General features: G+C 60.0%; 1 protein-coding gene across 2 annotated transcripts in view; it reads right to left on the bottom strand.

Moving 5' to 3' along the window:
* The window catches only part of PLCB3 (phospholipase C beta 3), a 110,943-nt gene that overhangs the window by 75,559 nt on the left and 17,341 nt on the right, over window positions 1-18,043 (bottom strand). For both annotated transcript variants that reach the window (XM_090129761.1, XM_090129762.1), the window contains exons 5-11: window positions 16,894-16,973; window positions 14,662-14,715; window positions 12,874-12,949; window positions 10,265-10,365; window positions 7,496-7,662; window positions 3,937-4,083; window positions 1,293-1,450 (exon numbers count right to left, since the gene is read on the bottom strand). In XM_090129761.1, the coding sequence (XP_089985887.1) occupies window positions 1,293-1,450; window positions 3,937-4,083; window positions 7,496-7,662; window positions 10,265-10,365; window positions 12,874-12,949; window positions 14,662-14,715; window positions 16,894-16,973 (783 nt within the window). The remainder of the gene's footprint in view (window positions 1-1,292; window positions 1,451-3,936; window positions 4,084-7,495; window positions 7,663-10,264; window positions 10,366-12,873; window positions 12,950-14,661; window positions 14,716-16,893; window positions 16,974-18,043) is intronic.

Raw genomic sequence — 18,043 nt, 5'->3', positions numbered from 1 at the left:
GTCCCTACGGGTCCTATGGGGTCCCTATGGGATCTGTGGGGCGGGGGCCGTTTTGGGGCCGTTGGGGTGATTTTTGGGGGTTTTTCTTTGGGGTGGGGGGGTGACCTTGAAGGGGATCTCAGTGGCCATGGTGACCCTATGGATGCACTATGGGGGTCCCTATAGGGTCCCTATGGGTTCTATGGGGTCCCTATGGAATCTGTGGGGCGGGGGCCGTTTTGGGGCCATTTGGGTGATTTTTTCGGGGTTTTTTTTTGGGGTGGGGGGGTGACCTTGAAGGGGATCTCAGTCACCCTAGGGGTGCACTATGGGGGTCCTATGGGGGTCCCTATGGGTCCTATGGGGCCCCTATGGGATCTATGGGGCGGGGGCCGTTTTGGGGTCGTTTGGGTGATTTTTTCGGGGTTTTTTTTTGGGGTGGGGGGGTGACCTTGAAGGGGATCTCATTGGCCATGGTGACCCTATGGGTGCACTATGGGGGTCCTATGGGTCCCTATAGGGTCCCTACAGGTTCTATGGGATCCCTATGGGATCTGTGGGGCGGGGGACATTTTGGAGCCTTTGGGGTGATTTTTGGCGTTTTTTTTTGGGGTGGGGGGTGACCTTGAAGGGGATCTCAGTCACCCTAGGGGTGCACTATGGGGGTCCCTATAGGGTCCCCATGGGTTCTATGGGGTCTGTATGGGATCTATGGGGCGGGGGCCGTTTTGGGGTCGTTTGGGTGATTTTTTCGGGGTTTTTTTTTGGGGTGGGGGGGTGACCTTGAAGGGGATCTCAGTGGTCATGGTGACCCTATGGGTGCACGATGGGGGTCCTATGGAGATCCTTATGGGTCCCTATAGGGTCCCTACGGGTTCTATGGGATCCCTATGGGATCTATGGGGCGGGGGCCGTTTTGGGTCTTTGGGGTGATTTTTGGGGTTTTTTTCTTTGGGGTGGGGGGGGGACCTTGAAGGGGATCTCCGTGGTCATGGTGACCCTATGGGTGCACTATGGGGGTCCCTATAGGGTCCCTATGGGTCCGATAGGGTCCCTATGGGTTCTATGGGGTCCCTATGGGATCTATGGGGCGGGGGCCGTTTTGGGGTCTTTGGGGTGATTTTTGGGGTTTTTTTCTTTGGGGTGGGGGGTGACCTTGAAGGGGATCTCAGTGACCCTATGGGTGCACTATGGGGGTCCCTATAGGGTCCCTATGGGTTCTATGGGATCCCTATGGGATCTATGGGGCGGGGGCCGTTTTGGGGCCGTTGGGGTGATTTTTTCGGGGTTTTTTTTTGGGGTGGGGGGGTGACCTTGAAGGGGATCTCCGTGGTCATGGTGAAGCCGTGGGTGATGAAAGGCTCCTCGTCGGGCGGCCGCCCCTTCCAGCAATCCAACTCAATGCAGCGGCAGCCGCTCAGCAGCACCTGGCGGTACATCTCCACCGAGGAGCTGCCTGTCAGCTGACCAGCTGGGGGGGGGGAAATGGGGAGGGGGGGTCAGCATCACAAAGCGACCCCCCCACAGGTCCCAAATACACCCCCAGATCCCAAGGACCCCCCCCAAAAAAAGCCCAAATACCGTTGACCACCCCTTCCCCAATAACAGCGATTCCAATTGAAGAGCTTCCATTCTTTCGATTGGGGGGGGAGGGGGAGGGGGAGAGGGGGGGATTGATTGGGGGGGGAGGGTCAGCATCACAAAGCGACTCCCCCACAGACCCCAAATGCACCCCCAAATCCCAAAGACCCCCCCCCAACAAAAGCCCAAATCCCATTGACCACCCCCTCCCCAATAACAGCGATTCCAATTGAAGAGCTTCCATTCTTTGGAAGGGGGGGGGAAGATCAGGGAGGGTTGGTTGGGGGGGGGGTCAGCATCACAAAGCGACCCCCCCACAGACCCCAAATACACCCCAAATCCCAAGGACCCCCCCCCCCCCAAAAACCCCCCCCCAAAAAACTCAAATCCCATGGACCCCCCTCCCCCCTCTCAGGGATCCCAACCAAGGTGCTGAGGGGGGTGTATGGGGGGGGGGGGGGCTGGTTGTGAGGTGGGGGGGGGGAGCACACGGGGGGGGGCAGCACTACAAAAGACCCCCCCCCCAGACCCCAAATATACCCCCAAATCCTATGGACCCCCCCAAAGACCCCCCCCAAAAAAATCAAATCCCATGGACCCCCCCCCATCCTACCTCAGAAAGGGGTGGGGAGGAGCTGGTCTAAAGAGGGGGAGGGGGGGGTTTGCAGCTTGGGGGGGGGGAGACACGGGGGGGGGGGCAGTACTACAAAGGACCAACCCCCAGACCTTAAATATACCCCAAATCTTATGCCCCCCCCCAAAAAAAAACCTCAAATCCCATGGACCCCCCCCCCCCCAATCCCACCCCAGGGATCACAATTGAGGAGCTGCTGGTGAGCTAAAGGGGGGGGGGCTGGTTGTGAGGAGGGGGGGGGCACACGGGGGGGTCAGCACTACAAAGTGACCCCCCCCTCCCCCCCCCAGACCCCATATATACCCCTAAATCCTATTCCCCCCCCTCAAAGACCCCCCCCCCCAAAAAAAAATCCCATTGATGCCCCCCCTTCCCCCCCACAACAGGGATTCTTTGGAGGGGGGGGAGATCTGGGGGGGGGGCTGGCTATGGGGGGGGGGGGGGGGGGTCAGCATCATCAATGGACCCCCCCCCCCCCACAGACCTCAAATATAGCCTAAATCCCACGGACCCCCCCCCAGGACCCCCCCCCATAACCGCCCCCCCCCCCCCAATTAATACAAGTCAATCAGGCGCTATGAGAGAAATTAATGAAGTACGCAGGCAGGCGTTGCCTCACATCCTGGTGCAGCCCCCCCAAATCCCCCCCCCCAACCCCCCCAGGACCCCCCCAGGACCCCCCCCAGGACTCCCCCGTGCCCCCCCCCACGCCCCCCCCCCAATTCGTACCGCTCAGATAGGTGTTATGGGAGGAATTGATGAAGTAGGCAGGCAGGGGTTGCCTCATATCCTTGTGAAACCCCCCCAAATCCCCCCCCAAATCCCCCCCAAATCCCCTCCAACCCCCCCAGGACCCCCCCCGCGCCCCCCCCCCAATTCATACCGGTCACATAGGTGTTATGGGAGGAATTGATGAAGTACGCAGGCAGGGGTTGCCTCACGTCCTGGTGCAGCCCCCCCAAACCCCCCCCAAATCCCCCCCCAACTCCCCCCAGGACCACCCCCAGGACCCCCCCGTGCCCCCCCCACGCCCCCCCCCCAATTCATACCACTCACATAGGTGTTATGGGAGGAACTGATGAAGTATGCAGGCAGGGGCTGCCTCATGTCCTTGTGAAACCCCCCCAAATCCCCCCCAAACCCCCCCCAAATCCCCCCCCATCTCCCCCAAATCCCCCTCCAACCCCCCCAGGACCCCCCCGTGCCCCGCCCCGTGCCCCCCCCCGTGCCCCCCCCCGTGCCCCCCCCCCAATTCGTACCGGTCAGATAGGTGTTATGGGAGGAATTGATGAAGTACGCAGGCAGGGGTTGCCTCACATCCTGGTGCAGCCCCCCCAAACCCCCCCCAAATACCCCCCCAAACCCCCCCAGGACCCCCCCGTGCCCCCCCCCACGCCCCCCCCCCAATTCATACCGGTCAGATAGGTGTTATGGGAGGAATTGATAAAGAATGCAGACAGGGGTTGCCTCATGTCCTTGTGAAACCCCCCCAAATCCCCCCCCAGCCACCCCAGGACCCCCCCAGGACCCCCCCGTGCCCCCCCCCATGCCCCCCCCCCCAATTCATACCGGTCAGATAGGTGTTATGGGAGGAATTGATGAAGTACGCAGGCAGGGGTTGCCTCATATCCTGGTGCAGCCCCCCCAAACCCCCCCCAAATCCCCCCCCATCTCCCCCAAATCCCCCCCAAACCCCCCCAGGACCCCCCCGTGCCCCCCCCGCGCCCCCCCCCAATTCGTACCGGTCAGATAGGTGTTATGGGAGGAATTGATGAAGTACGCAGGCAGGGGTTGCCTCATGTCCTGGTGCAGCCCCAGCGTTTCGGGGGGGACGATGCTGTTTTCCTCCCCCCCCAGGAAACGTCCAAAGCCTTCCACAGACAGCTGGTCTGATTTGGGGGGGGGGCATGAAATTATGGGGGGGGGTCACCTACGTCACTGAGCCCCCCCCCCCTTCAGAAAATCCCATGTTGTTGATGCTACCCCCCCCCCCCCTCACCAAAACCCCAAAGCTTCCATCATTGACCCATCGCTGACCCCCCCCCAAATTAATAACCCCCATCATTGACCCCCCCCAAATTAATAACCCCCATCATTGACCCCCCCATCATTGACCCCCCCCCAAATTAATAACCCCCATCACTGACCCCCCCATCATTGACCCCCCCCCAAATCAATAACCCCCATCATTGACCCCCCCACAAATTAATAACCCCCATCATTGACCCCCCCATCACTGACCCCCCCATCATTGACCCCCCCCCAAATTAATAACCCCCATCACTGACCCCCCCATCATTGACCCCCCCCCAAATTAATAACCCCCATCATTGACCCCCCCCCAAATTAATAACCCCCATCACTGACCCCCCCCATCACTGACCCCCCCATCATTGACCCACCCAAATTAATAACCCCCATCATTGACCCCCCCATCACTGACCCCCCCCAAATTAATAACCCCCATCACTGACCCCCCCCCCAAATTAATAACCCCCATCACTGACCCCCCCATCATTGACCCCCCCCCAAATCAATAACCCCCATCATTGACCCCCCCAAAATTAATAACCCCCATCATTGACCCCCCCACAAATTAATAACCCCCATCATTGACCCCCCCATCACTGACCCCCCCATCATTGACCCCCCCCCCAAATTAATAACCCCCATCATTGACCCCCCCCAAATTAATAGCCCCCATCACTGACCCCCCCATCATTGACCCCCCCCAAATTAATTCTCCTCCATCATTGACCCCCCCCAAATAAACACCCCCCCCATCACTGACCCCCCCACCCCAAATAAATACCCCCAACATTGACCCCCCCCCAATTAAATACCCCCCCATTACTGACCCCCCCATCACCGACCCCCCCCCCCAAAATAAACCCCGCATCATTAACCCCCCCATCAATGACCCCCCCCCAAATAAATACCCCCATCACTGACCCCCCCTCAAATAAATCTCCCCAAATAAGCCCCCCCATTATTAATCCCCCCATCACTGACCCCCCCCCAAATAACCCCCCCCCCCCCCATCCATTACCCCCCCCCCAAATAACCCCCCCCATTATTGACCCCCCCCACCCATGACCCCCAAATCCCCCCCAGGACCCCTTTAGGACCATTCCATGAATATTTATGACTCTTCATGAATATTTATAACGCACTATGAATATTTATGACCCCCCCCCACTGACCCCACTCCCAGAACTGCCTGTTGGGTTCTTATTTCTCCCCCCCCCAAGACCCCCTAAATCCCCCCAAGACCCCCAAGACCTCCCCAAAACCCCTCCAACCCCCCCCCAGGACCCCTTTAGGACCCCTTTAGGACCCCCCCACGAATATTTCTGCCCCCCCCCCACTGACCCCTATCCCAGAACTGTCTGTTGGGTTGGATCTCTCCACCACCAGGACCCCCTAAATCCTCCCAGGACCCCCAAGACCCCCCAAATCCCCCCCAAGCCACTCCAAGCCCCCCAGGACCCCCCCCCAAATCCCCCCAGGACCCCTTTAGGACCCCCCCAGGACCCCCCCACGAATATTTCTGACCCCCCTCCCCCCCCACTGCCCCCTATCCCAGAACTGCCTGTTGGGTTCTTATTTCTCCCCCCCCAAGACCCCCTAAATCCCCCCAAGACCCCCCAGACCTCCCCCAAACCCCTCCAAACCCCCCCAGGACCCCTTTAGGACCCCTTTAGGACCCCCCCACGAATATTTCTGACCCCCCCCCAACTGACCCCTATCCCAGAACTGCCTGTTGAGTTTCCTATCTCTCCAGGACCCCCTAAATCCCCCCAGGACCCCCCAAACCTCCCCAAATCCCACCCCAAACCCCTCCAAGCCCCCCAGGAGCCCCCCCAGATCCCCCCAGGACCCCTTTAGGACCCCTTTTGGGCCCCCCCACGAATATTTCTGACCCCCCCCGCCGACCCTTACCCCAGAACTGCCCATTTTGTTCCTATCTCTCCACCCTAATTCCCCCCAAGACCCCCCAGACCTCCCCCAAACCCCTCCCAGCCCCCCCAGGACCCCTTTAGGACCCCTTTAGGACCCCCCCATGAATATTTCTGCCCCCCCCCACTGACCCCTCTCCCAGAACTGCCTGTTGGGTTGGATCTCTCCACCACCAGGACCCCCTAAATCCCCCCAAGACCCCCCAAGACCACCCCAAACCCCTCCCAGGCCCCCCAGGACCCCTTTAGGACCCCTTTAGGACCCCCCCATGAATATTTAGGACCCCCCCCCCCACTGACCCCTATCCCAGAAGTGCCTGTTGAGTTTCCTATCTCCCCAGGACCCCCTAAATCCCCCCAGGACCCCCCAGACCTCCCCAAATCCCACCCCAAACCCCTCCAAGCCCCCCAGGAGCCCCCCCAAATCCCCCCCAGGACCCCTTTAGGACCCCCCCAGGACCCCCCCACGAATATTTATGACCCCCCCCCCAACTGACCCCTATCCCAGAACTGCCTGTTGGGTTGGATCTCTCCACCACCAGGACCCCCTAAATCCCCCCAGGACCCCCCAAGACCTCCCCAAAACCCCTCCAAACCCCCCCAGGACCCCTTTAGGACCCCTTTAGGACCCCCCCATGAATATTTCTGTCCCCCCCCAACTGACCCCTATCCCAGAACTGCCTGTTGAGTTTCCTATCTCTCCAGGACCCCCTAAATCCCCCCAGGACCCCCCAGACCTCCCCAAATCCCACCCCAAACCCCTCCAAGCCCCCCAGGACCCCCCCCAAATCCCCCCCAGGACCCCTTTAGGACCCCCCCAGGACCCCCCCACGAATATTTATGACCCCCCCCCCAACTGACCCCTCTCCCAGAATTGTCTGTTGGGTTGGATCTCTCCACCACCATGACCCCCTAAATCTTCCCAGGACCCCCCAAGACCTCCCCAAAACCCCTCCAACCCCCCCCAGGACCCCTTTAGGACCCCCCCACGGATATTTCTGCCCCCCCCCACTGACCCCTATCCCAGAACTGCCTGTTGGGTTCGTATTTCTCCCCCCCAAATCCCCCCAAGACCCCCCAGACCTCCCCCAAACCCCTCCAAACCCCCCCAGGACCCCTTTAGGACCCCTTTAGGACCCCTTTAGGACCCCCCCATGAATATTTCTGCCCCCCCCCCACTGACCCCTATCCCAGAATTGTCTGTTGGGTTGGTATTTCTCCACCACCAAGACCCCCTAAATCCCCCCAAGACCTCCCCAAACCCCTCCAAACCCCCCCAGGACCCCTTTAGGACCCGTTTAGGACCCCCCCACGAATATTTCTGCCCCCCCCCCCCACTGACCCCTGTCCCGGAACTGCCTGTTGGGTTCGTATTTCTCCACCAGCAGCCTGGCCTGCTCAGCGCTCAGGGGGGGGTGCAGCACCTCGTTGAGGCGGGGGTCTCGCTGCCTCCTGTTCACGAAATCCCGCAGCTGCTCCAGGCTGACGTACGGCTTCCCTGCTGCACCGCTGGGGGGGGGCAGAAAAATTGGGGGGGGGGGGGAGCGTTAGGATGGGGGGGGGGGGAGTTGGGGGGTAAGGGGGGGGGGCAATGGGGGGAGGCATCGATTGTGGGGGTCGATAAGGGGGGGGCGGCAATGGGGGGGGCAGGATGGGGGGGTTGCAATGGGGGGGGTCAATAAGGGGGGGGCAGCAATGGGGGGGTCAGTATGGGGGGAGAATGGGGGGGCAGAAATGGGGGGGGCAGGATGGGGGGGCAATGGGGGGGCATCGATTGTGGGGGTCAATAAGGTGGGGCAGCAATGGGGGTGGAAGGATGGGGGGGCAATATGGGGGGGCAATGGGGGGGCAGCAATGGGGGGGTCAGTATGGGGGGGCAATGGGGGGGGCAATGGGGGGGCATCAATGGGGGGGGTCAGTATAGGGGGGGCAATGGGGGGGCATCAATTGTGGGGGTCAATAAGGGGGGGCAGCAATGGGGGGGCTTAGTGGGGGGGGAAATGGGGGGTAGCAATGGGGGGGTCAGTATGGGGGGGCAATGGGGGGAGACATCGATTGTGGGGGTCAATAAGGGGGGGGCGGCAATGGGGGGGGCAGGATGGGGGGGCAATGGGGGGGTTGCAATGGGGAGGGGTCAATAAGGGGGGGGCAGCAATGGGGGGAGGTCAGTATGGGGGGGGCAATGGGGGGGCATCGATTGTGGGGGTCAATAAGGGGGGGGGCAGCAATGGGGGGGGCAGCAATGGGAGGGCAGTGGGGGGGGTCAGTTTGGGGGGGAGACGACAGAGGGGGGGTCAGTTTGGGGGGGCAACGATTGTGGGGGTCAATAAGGGGGGGTTGCAATGGGGGGGGTCAGTGGGGGGGGCAATGGGGGGATTGCAATGGGGGGGGTCAGTATGGGGAGGCAATGATTGTGGGGGTCAGTAAGGGGGGGGCATCAATGGGGGGGGTCAGTAAGGGGGGGCAGCAATGGGGGGAGGTCAGTTTGGGGGGGGCAATGGGGGGGCATCGATTGTGGGGGTCAATAAGGGGGGGGCGGCAATGGGGGGGGCAGGATGGGGGGGCAATGGGGGGGTTGCAATGGGGGGGGTCAATAAGGGGGGGGCAGCAATGGGGGGGGTCAGTATGGGGGGAGAATGGGGGGGCAGAAATGGGGGGGGCAGGATGGGGGGGCAATGGGGGGGCGTCGATTGTGGGGGTCAATAAGGTGGGGCAGCAATGGGGGTGGCAGGATGGGGGGGCAATATGGGGGGGCAATGGGGGGGCAGCAATGGGGGGGTCAGTATGGGGGGGCAATGGGGGGAGACATCGATTGTGGGGGTCAATAAGGGGGGGGGCAGCAATGGGGGGGGCAGGATGGGGGGGCAATGGGGGGAGGTCAGTTTGGGGGGGGCAATGGGGAAGGGGTCAGTTGGGGGGGGCAATGGGGGGAGGCATCGATTGTGGGGGTCAATAAGGGGGGGGCAACAATGGGGGGGTCAGTATGGGGGGGCGGCAATGGGGGGGTAGCAATGGGGGGGGCAATGGGGGGGCATCGATTGTGGGGGTCATTAAGGGGGGGCAGCAATGGGGGGGTCAGTATGGGGGGGTCAGTAAGGGGGGACAGCAATGGGGGGAGATCAGTTTGGGGGGGGGGCAATGGGGGGGGTATCGATTGTGGAGGTCAATGGGGGGGGCAGCAATGGGGGGGTCAGTGGGGGGGGCAATGGGGGGGGCAGAAATGGGGGGGGGTCAGTTTGGGGGGGGGCAATGGGGGGAGCATTGATTGTGGGTGTCATTAAGGGGGGGCAGCAACGGGGGGGTCAGTTTGGGGGTGGCAGCAATGGGGGGTCCCCCATTCACAAAATGGGGGGGTCAGCGACCCCCCCACACCCCATAGACCCCCCCTTGTCCCCCCCCCCAAATAAACCCCCCATTTTTTTGGGGGGGGGGGCTCACATATCCAGCAGGTCGGTGTCAATACACCCCCCTCATTTTGGGGTCTCCAATCATTTTGGGATCCCCCATTCACAAAATGGGGGGGGCCGCTGACCCCCCCACACCCCATAGACCCCCCCTTGTCCCCCCCCCCAAATAAACCCCCCCATTTTTTGGGGGGGGGGCTCACATATCCAGCAGCACGGTGTCGATGTCCCCCCCCCATTTGGGGGTCTCCCTTCATTTTGGGGTCCCCCATTCACAAAATGGGGGGGGTCAGCAACCCCCCCACACCCCATAGACCCCCCCTTGTCCCCCCCCCATATAAACCCCCCCATTTTTTTGGGGGGGGGCTCACATATCCAGCAGGACGGTGTCGATGTCCCCCCCCCATTTGGGGGTCTCCCTTCATTTTGGGGTCCCCCATTCACAAAATGGGGGGGTCAGCAACCCCCCCACACCCCATAGACCCCCCCTTGCGCCCCCCCCCCCCCAAAATAAACCCATTTTTTTTGGGGGGGGGCTCACATATCCAGCAGGACGGTGTCAATACACTCCCCTCATTTTGGGGTCTCCCTTCATTTTGGGGTCCCCCATTCACAAAATGGGGGGTCAGCAACCCCCCCACACCCCATAGACCCCCCCTTGTCCCCCCCCCGTATAAAACCCCCCATTTTTTGGGGGGGGGGCTCACATATCCAGCAGCACGGTGTCGATGTCGGGGCGCACGCAGAGCTTGGTCAGGAAATGGGTGAAGGTCTCCAATGGGAACTGATGGGGGGGGATGGCATCGTTCTGGGGGGGGGGGGGGAAACCAAAATGTCAGGGGGGGGGGGCACCAAAATATGGGGGTGGGGGTCCACAGAATGGGGGGGACCACAAAATATTGGGGGGGGACACCCAAAATATCAGGGGGGGGTCCTAAATTATTGGGGAGGCATTAAAATGTGAGGAGGGGTCCCCAAAATGAGGGGGGGCCCAGAATGGGAGGGGGGGGTCCCAAATTATGGGGGGGGGGTCCTTAGAATGGGGAGGGGAACACGAGAAGGGGGGGGGGGGGGGCAATGAAATATGGAGGGGGGGGGCACTGAAATGTAGGGGGGGGGTCTTAGAATTAGGGGAGGAACCCAAAATGGGGGGGGGCACTGAAATGTAAGGGGGGACCCCAAAATGAGGGGGGGTCCCCAGAATGGGAGGGGGGGTCCCAAATTATGGGGGGGGGGCACTAAAATGTGAGGAGGGGTCCTCGAAATGGGGGGGGGGGCTCAAAGTGGGGGGGAGGCTCAAAATGGGGGGGAGGCTCAAAATGGGGGGGGGTCCCCAAAATACGGGGGGGGTCCCCAGAATAGGAGAGGGGGTCCCAAATTATAGGGGGGGGCTCTAAAATGTGAGGAGGGGTCCTCAAATGGGGGGGGGGCTCAAAATGGGAGGGGGGTCCCAAATTATGGGGGGGGGTCCTTAGAATGGGGAGGGAACACCAGAATGGGGGGGGGGACCGAAATATGGAGGGGGGGGATCCCAAAATGTGGGGGGGGGTCCTAGAATTTGGGGAGGAATCGAAAATGGGGGGGGGGCACTGAAATGTAAGGGGGGACCCCAAAATGAGGGGGGGTCCCCAGAATGAGAGGGGGGGTCCCAAATTATGGGGGGGGGGACCTAAAATGTGAGGAGGGGTCCTCGAAATGGGGGGGGGGGGGCTCAAAGTGGGGGGGGTCCCCAAAATATGGGGGGGTCCTTAGAATGGGGAGGGGAATAACAGAATGGGGGGGGGGGGGCACTGAAATGTGGGGGGGGGACCGAAATATGGAGGGGGGGGGATCCCAAAATGTGGGGGGGGGCCTAGAATTTGGGGAGGAATCCAAAATGGGGGGGGGCACTGAAATGTAAGGGGGGACCCCAAAATGAGGGGGGGTCCCCAGAATGGGAGGGGGGGTCCCAAATTATGGGGGGGGGCTCTAAAATGTGAGGAGTGGTCCTCAAAATGGGGGGGAGGGGCTCAAAGTGGGGGGGGTCACCATAATGGGGGGGGCACTGAAATGTGAGGGGGGGGGACCGACAAAAAATAGGGGTGGTCCCCATTTTGGGGGGGGGGTCTCATTTTTTTGGGGGGGGGCCCATTTCTGGTGGGTGTCCCCATTCCTTGGGGGGGGGGGTCCCAGTTTTTTGGGGGGGGTCCCATGCTTTTTCGGGGGTCCTCTTTTTAGGGGGGGGGTCCTATTATTTTTTTTCGGGGGGGGTCACCATTTTTAGAGGCTGATTTCGGGTGGGGTCCACTTTATTTTGGGGGGGGGGGGCATTTTTAGGGGGGGGTCCCCATTATTCAGGGGGTCCCTGTTAATTTTTAGGGGGGGATTTTTAGGGGGGGGGGTCCATTTTTCTGGGGGGGGTCTCCATTTTTTTTTTGGGGGGGGGGGGTCTCCATTTTGGGGAGGCGGCCATTTTGGGGGGGGGTCTCCGCTTTTCTTGAGGGATCCCCATTTTTAAGGGGGGGGGGATTCTTTGCGGGGGGGGGTCCGCATTTTTAAGGGGGGGGGGTCCTCGTTTCTTCGGGGGGGGTGATTTTGGGTGGGGTCCACTTTATTTTGAGGGGGGGGTCCCCATTATCGGGGGGGTCCCAGTTAATTTTTAGGGGGGGGGGGAATTTGGGGGGGGGTCCCCATTTTTCTAGATGGGGGAATTTTTGGGGGGGGGTCCATACTATTTGGGGGGGGCATTTTTTTTTGGGGGGGGGTCTCCACTTTTCTTGAGGGATCCCCATTTTTAAAGGGGAAATTTTTATTGGGGGGGGTCCAAATTTTTGGGGGGGGGCATTTTTTGGGGGGGGTCCTCATTCCTTCGGGGGGTGATTTTGGATGGAGTCCACTTTATTTGTGGGGGGGGGCGTTTTTGGGGGGGGGCTCCCAATTATTGGGGGGGTCCCAGTTAATTTTTAGGGGGGGGGGATTTGGAGGGTGGGGGGGTCCCCATTTTGGGGCTTCCCCCATTTTGGGGGGGGTCTCCGCTTTTCTTGGAGGATCCCCATTTTTTGGGGGGGCATTTGGGGGGGGTCCCTATTTTGGGGGGGGGGGGGTGTTTTTTTTGGGGGGGGTCCCAATTATTGGGGGGGTCCCAGTTAATTTTTAGGGGGGGGGGATTTGGAGGGTGGGGGGGTCCCCATTTTGGGGCTTCCCCCATTTTGGGGGGGGTCTCCGCTTTTCTTGGAGGGTCCCCATTTTTTGGGGGGGCATTTGGGGGGGGGGTCCCTAATTTGGGGGGGGATTTTGGGGGGGGGGGGGCATTTTTTTGGGGGGGGGGGCTCCATACCCGGTTGGAGCTGAGGCCGCACGACTCCAGCGCCGTCTCCACGCGTTTCTTATCAGCTGGGAACATCTTCAGGATGCTGGGGGGGGGGGGGGCACAAAGATGGGGGGGGGGGCAGAAATAATGGGGGGGGGTCATAAAGTGGGGGAGGGCATAGAAAATTGGGGGGGGGGGGCAGAAAAAATAGGAGGGGGTGTTGAAATGGGGCAGAGCTCAATGGGGGTTGAGGGGATGGAATGAGGGGGGGGGGACAAATTGGAAGGGGGGGGCAACAAAATGGGGGGGGGGCATCAAAAATTGGGGGGGGGTCATAAAGTGGGGGGGGGTCATAAAGTGGGGGGGGCTTAAAGTGGAGGGGGGGCATAAAAAATGATGGGGGAACCCAAAGGATTTGAAGGGGGTGGAATGAAGGGGGGGGTCTCAAAATTGGAGGGGGGGGAACAAAAGGGGGGGGCAGAAATAATGGGGGGGGTCATAGAAAATTGGGGGGGGGGCAGAAATAAGGGGGGGGGTCATAGAAAATTGGGGGGGGGGCAGAAAAAATAGGAGGGGGGGTTGAAATGGGGCAGAGCTCAATGGGGGTTGAGGGGATGGAATGAGGGGGGGGGGACAAATTGGAAGGGGGGGGCATCAAAATGGGGGGGGGGCATCAAAAATTGGGGGGGGTCATAAAGTGGGGGGGGGCTTAAAGTGGAGGGGGGGCTTAAAGTGGAGGGGGGGGCATAAAAAATGATGGGGGAACCCGAAGGATTTGAGGAGGGTGGAATGAAGGGGGGGTCTAAAAAATGGGGGGGGTGGGGGGGGGAATAAAAAGGGGGGGCACAAAAAATGGGGGGGGGGCAATAAAAAATGGGGGGGGGCAATGAAATGGGGGGGGGGGCGTAAGAAATTGGGGAGGGGGTCACCAAAACGAGGGGGGGGGAATAGGAGACCCCAAATGGGGGGAACTGGGGGGATGGAATTGGGGGGGGGGGGGCCAAAATTTCGGGGGGGGTCCCAAAATTGGGGGTTCCAAAAATTTGGGTGGGGGTCCCAAAAGTGGAGGAGGGGGGGGTCCCAAATTTGGGTGGGGGTCCCAAAATTGGGAGACGGGGGGGTCCCAAGATTTGGGTGGGGGTCCCAAAATATCAGGGGGGGTCCCAATATTGGGGGAGGGGTCCCAAAATTTGGGTGGGGGTCCCAAAATTGTGGGGGGGGGCCCAAAATGTGGGTAGGGGTCCCAAAATTTGTGGGGGGTCCCAAAAATGTGGGAGAGGGGCCCCAAAATTTGGGTGGGGGATCCCAAAATTTCAGGGGGGGGTCCCAAAATTGGGGGAGGTGGGGTCCCAAAATTTGGGGGGGGTCCAAAAATTGGGGGAGGGCGGAGTCCCAAAATTTGGGTGGGGGTCCCAAAGTGGGGGGTGGAGGGTCCGAAAATTTGGGGGGGGTCCCAAAATTGGGGGGGGGCCCCAAAATTTGGGTGGGAGACCCAGATTTGGGTGGGGGTCCCAAAATTGGGGGGGGGTCCCAAAATTTGGGTGGGAGACCCAGATTTGGGTGGGGGTCCCAAAATTGGGGGGGGGGGGCAAAAATTTGGGTGGGGGTCCCAAAATTGGGGGAGGAGGAGTCCCAAAATTTGGGGGGGGGGTCCCAAAATTGAGGGGGGTCCCAAAATTGGGGGGGGGGTCCCAAAATTTGGGGGGGGTCCCAAAATTGGGGGGGGTCCCAAAATTGGGGGGGGTCCCAAAATTGGGGGAGGGGGGAGTCCCAAAATTGGGGAGGGGTCCCAAAATTTGGGGGGGGGTCACTCACTTCCGGACGGGGATTCGGCCTTCAGAGTTGAGCTGCAGCGTCAGCTTCCGGTGTCTGGGGGGGGGGGGGGGGGGGGGGTTAATTATTGGGGGGGTTAATTATGGAGGGGGGTTAATTATGGCAGGGGGGGGACAATTATAGGGGGATAATTATTGGGGGTAATTATTTGGGGGGTTAATTATTGGGGTAATTATTGGGGGGGGTAATTATAGGGGGGTTAATTGTGGGGGCTGCTGTAGGACAGCTATAGGGCAGCTATGGGGCGCTATGGGACGTTATGGGGTCTCTATGTGGTCTCTATGGGGTCTCTATGGGTCTCTATGGGTCTCTATGGGGTCTCTGTGGGGTCTCTATGGGTCTCTATGGGGTTCTATGGGGTTTTATGGGTCTCTATGGGGTTCTATGGGTCTCTATGGGGCCTCTGTGGGTCTCTATGGGTCTCTATGGGGTTCTATGGGTCTCTGGGCAGTCTCTGTGGGGTCTCTATGGGTCTCTATGGGTCTCTATGGGGTCTCTGTGGGGTCTCTATGGGTCTCTATGGGGTCTCTATGGGTCTCTATGGGGTCTCTATGCGTCTCTATGGGGTCTCTATGGGGTCTCTATGGGTCTCTATGGGTCTCTATGGGGCCTCTGTGGGTCTCTATGCGTCTCTATGGGGTTCTATGGGGTCTCTATGGGTCTCTGTGGGGTTCTATGGGTCTCTATGGGTCTCTATGGGTCTCTATGGGGCCTCTGTGGGGTGTCTATGGGTCTCTATGGGTCTCTATGGGTCTCTATGGGGCCTCTGTGGGGTCTCTGTGGGTCTCTATGGGTCTCTATGGGTCTCTGTGGGGTGTCTATGGGTCTCTATGGGGCCTCTGTGGGGTGTCTATGGGTCTCTATGGGTCTCTATGGGTCTCTATGGGGTCTCTATGGGTCTCTATGGGGCCTCTGTGGGGTCTCTATGGGTCTCTATGGGTCTCTATGGGTCTCTATGGGGTCTCTATGGGTCTCTATGGGGCCTCTGTGGGGTCTCTATGGGTCTCTATGGGTCTCTATGGGTCTCTATGGGGTCTCTATGGGTCTCTATGTGGCCTCTGTGGGGTCTCTATGGGTCTCTATGGGGTCTCTATGGGTCTCTATGGGGCCTCTGTGGGGTCTCTATGGGTCTCTATGGGTCTCTATGGGTCTCTATGGGGCCTCTGTGGGGCCTCTGTGGGGTCTCTGTGGGTCTCTATGGGTCTCTGTGGGGTGTCTATGGGTCTCTATTGGGTCTCTATGGGTCTCTATGGGGTCTCTGTGGGGTCTCTGTGGGTCACTATGGGGTCTCTGTAGGGTCTCTGTGGGTCTCTATGGGTCTCTATGGGGTCTCTATGGGGTTCTATGGGTCTCTATGGGGTCACTATGGGGTCTCTATGGGTCTCTATGGGGCTCTATAGGTCTCTATGGGGTTCTATGGGTCTCTATGGGGCACTATGGGGCACTATGGGTCTCTATGGGTCTCTATGGGTCTCTATGGGTCTCTGTGGGGTCTCTATGGGGTCTCTATGGGTCTCTATGGGGCTCTATAGGTCTCTATGGGGTTCTATGGGTCTCTATGGGGCACTATGGGGCACTATGGGTCTCTATGGGTCTCTATGGGTCTCTATGGGGTCTCTATGGGTCTCTATGGGTCTCTATGGGGTCACTATGGGGTCTCTATGGGTCTCTATGGGGTCTCTATGGGTCTCTGTGGGGTCCCTATGGGGGTCTATGGGGTCTGTATGGGGTCTCCCTCTATGGCGTCCCTATGGGTCTCTCTATGGGGTCTCTCTATGGGGTCTCTATGGGGGGGTCTCCCTCTATGGGGTCCCTATGGGGTCTCTCTATGGTGTCTCTCTATTGGGTCTGTATGGGGTCTCCCTCTATGGGGTCTCTATGGGGTCTCTATGGGGTCGCTATGGGGTCTCTCTATGGGGTCTGTATGGGGGGGTCTCCCTCTATGGTGTCCCTATGGGTCTCTCTATGGGGTCTCTCTATGGGGTCTCCCTCTATGGGGTCCCTATGGGTCCCCATGGGGTCTCTCTATGGGGTCTCTATGGGGTCTCTATGGGGTCTCTCTATGGGATCCCTATGGGTCCCTATGGGGTCTCTATGGGGTCTCCCTCTATGGGGTCCCTATGGAGTTTCTCTATGGGGTCTATCTATGGGGTCTCTCTATGGGGTCTGTATGGGGTCTGTATGGGGTCGCAATGGGGTGGCCCAGCCCCTCACGCTTTGCGCAGCGCGGTGTTGCGGCAGGCGTTGCGGTGCAGGATGTTGGTGGCCAACTTGAACAGCTCCGATGCCCAGACCTGCGGGGTGGGGGGTGGGCGATGGGACCCCAAATCCCCCCCCCAAAACCCCCCATACCGACCCCAAAACCCCACATAACGACCGCCAAACCCCACATAGGACCCCCAAATCCCCCCATAGGACCCCCAAAGCCCCCCAAGTCCCCCCATAAGACCCCCAAAGCCCCCCAAGTCCCCCCATAAGACCCCCAAATCCCCCCATAGGACCCCCAAATCCCACATATGACCTCCAAACCCCTCATAGGACCCCCAAATCCTCACATAGGATCCCCAAACCCCACATAGGACCCCCAAATCCTCCCCAACACCCCCCATAAGACCCCAAATCACCCCCCAAATCCCCCATAGGACCCCCAAACCCCACATACAACCGGCAAACCCCACATAGGACCCCCAAATCCTCCCCAAATCCCCCCATAGGACCCCCAAACTCCCCAAATCTCCCCGTAAGACCCCCAAATCACCCCCAAACCCCACACAGGACCCCCAACCCCCCCCAAATCCCCCCATAAGACCCCCAAATCCCCACATAGGATCCCCAAATCCCACATAGGACCCCCAAATCCTCCCCAAATCCCCCCATAAGACCCCCAAATCCCCACATAGGACCCCCAAATCCTCCCCAAATTCCCACATAAGACCCCCAAATCCTCCCCAAATCCCCCCATAGGACCCCCAATCACCCCCAAATCCCACGTAGGACCCCCAAATCCTCCCCAAATCCCCCCATAAGACCCCCACTCACCCCCATACCCCCCATAGGACCCCCAAACCCCACATACAACCACCAAACCCCACATAGGACCCCCAAATCCTCCCCAAATCCCCCATAGGACCCCCAACCCCCCCACAAATCTCCCCGTAAGACCCCCAAATCACCCCCAAACCCCACATAGGACCCCCAACCCCCCCCAAATCCCCCCAGAAGACCCCCAAACCCCACATAGGACCCCCAAATCCTGCATATGACCTCCAAATCCCCTATAGGACCCCCAAACCCCACATACAACTGCCAATCCCCACATAGGACCCGCAAATCCTCCCCAAATCCCAACATAGGACCCCCAAAG

Source organism: Phasianus colchicus, chromosome 37 (assembly GCF_987193195.1).
Source record: "Phasianus colchicus chromosome 37, bPhaCol1.hap1.1, whole genome shotgun sequence".
NCBI lineage: Eukaryota > Metazoa > Chordata > Aves > Galliformes > Phasianidae > Phasianus > Phasianus colchicus.
The sequence above is the reverse complement of the archived record's forward strand: the minus strand, read 5'-3'. Positions and strand labels throughout refer to the sequence as shown.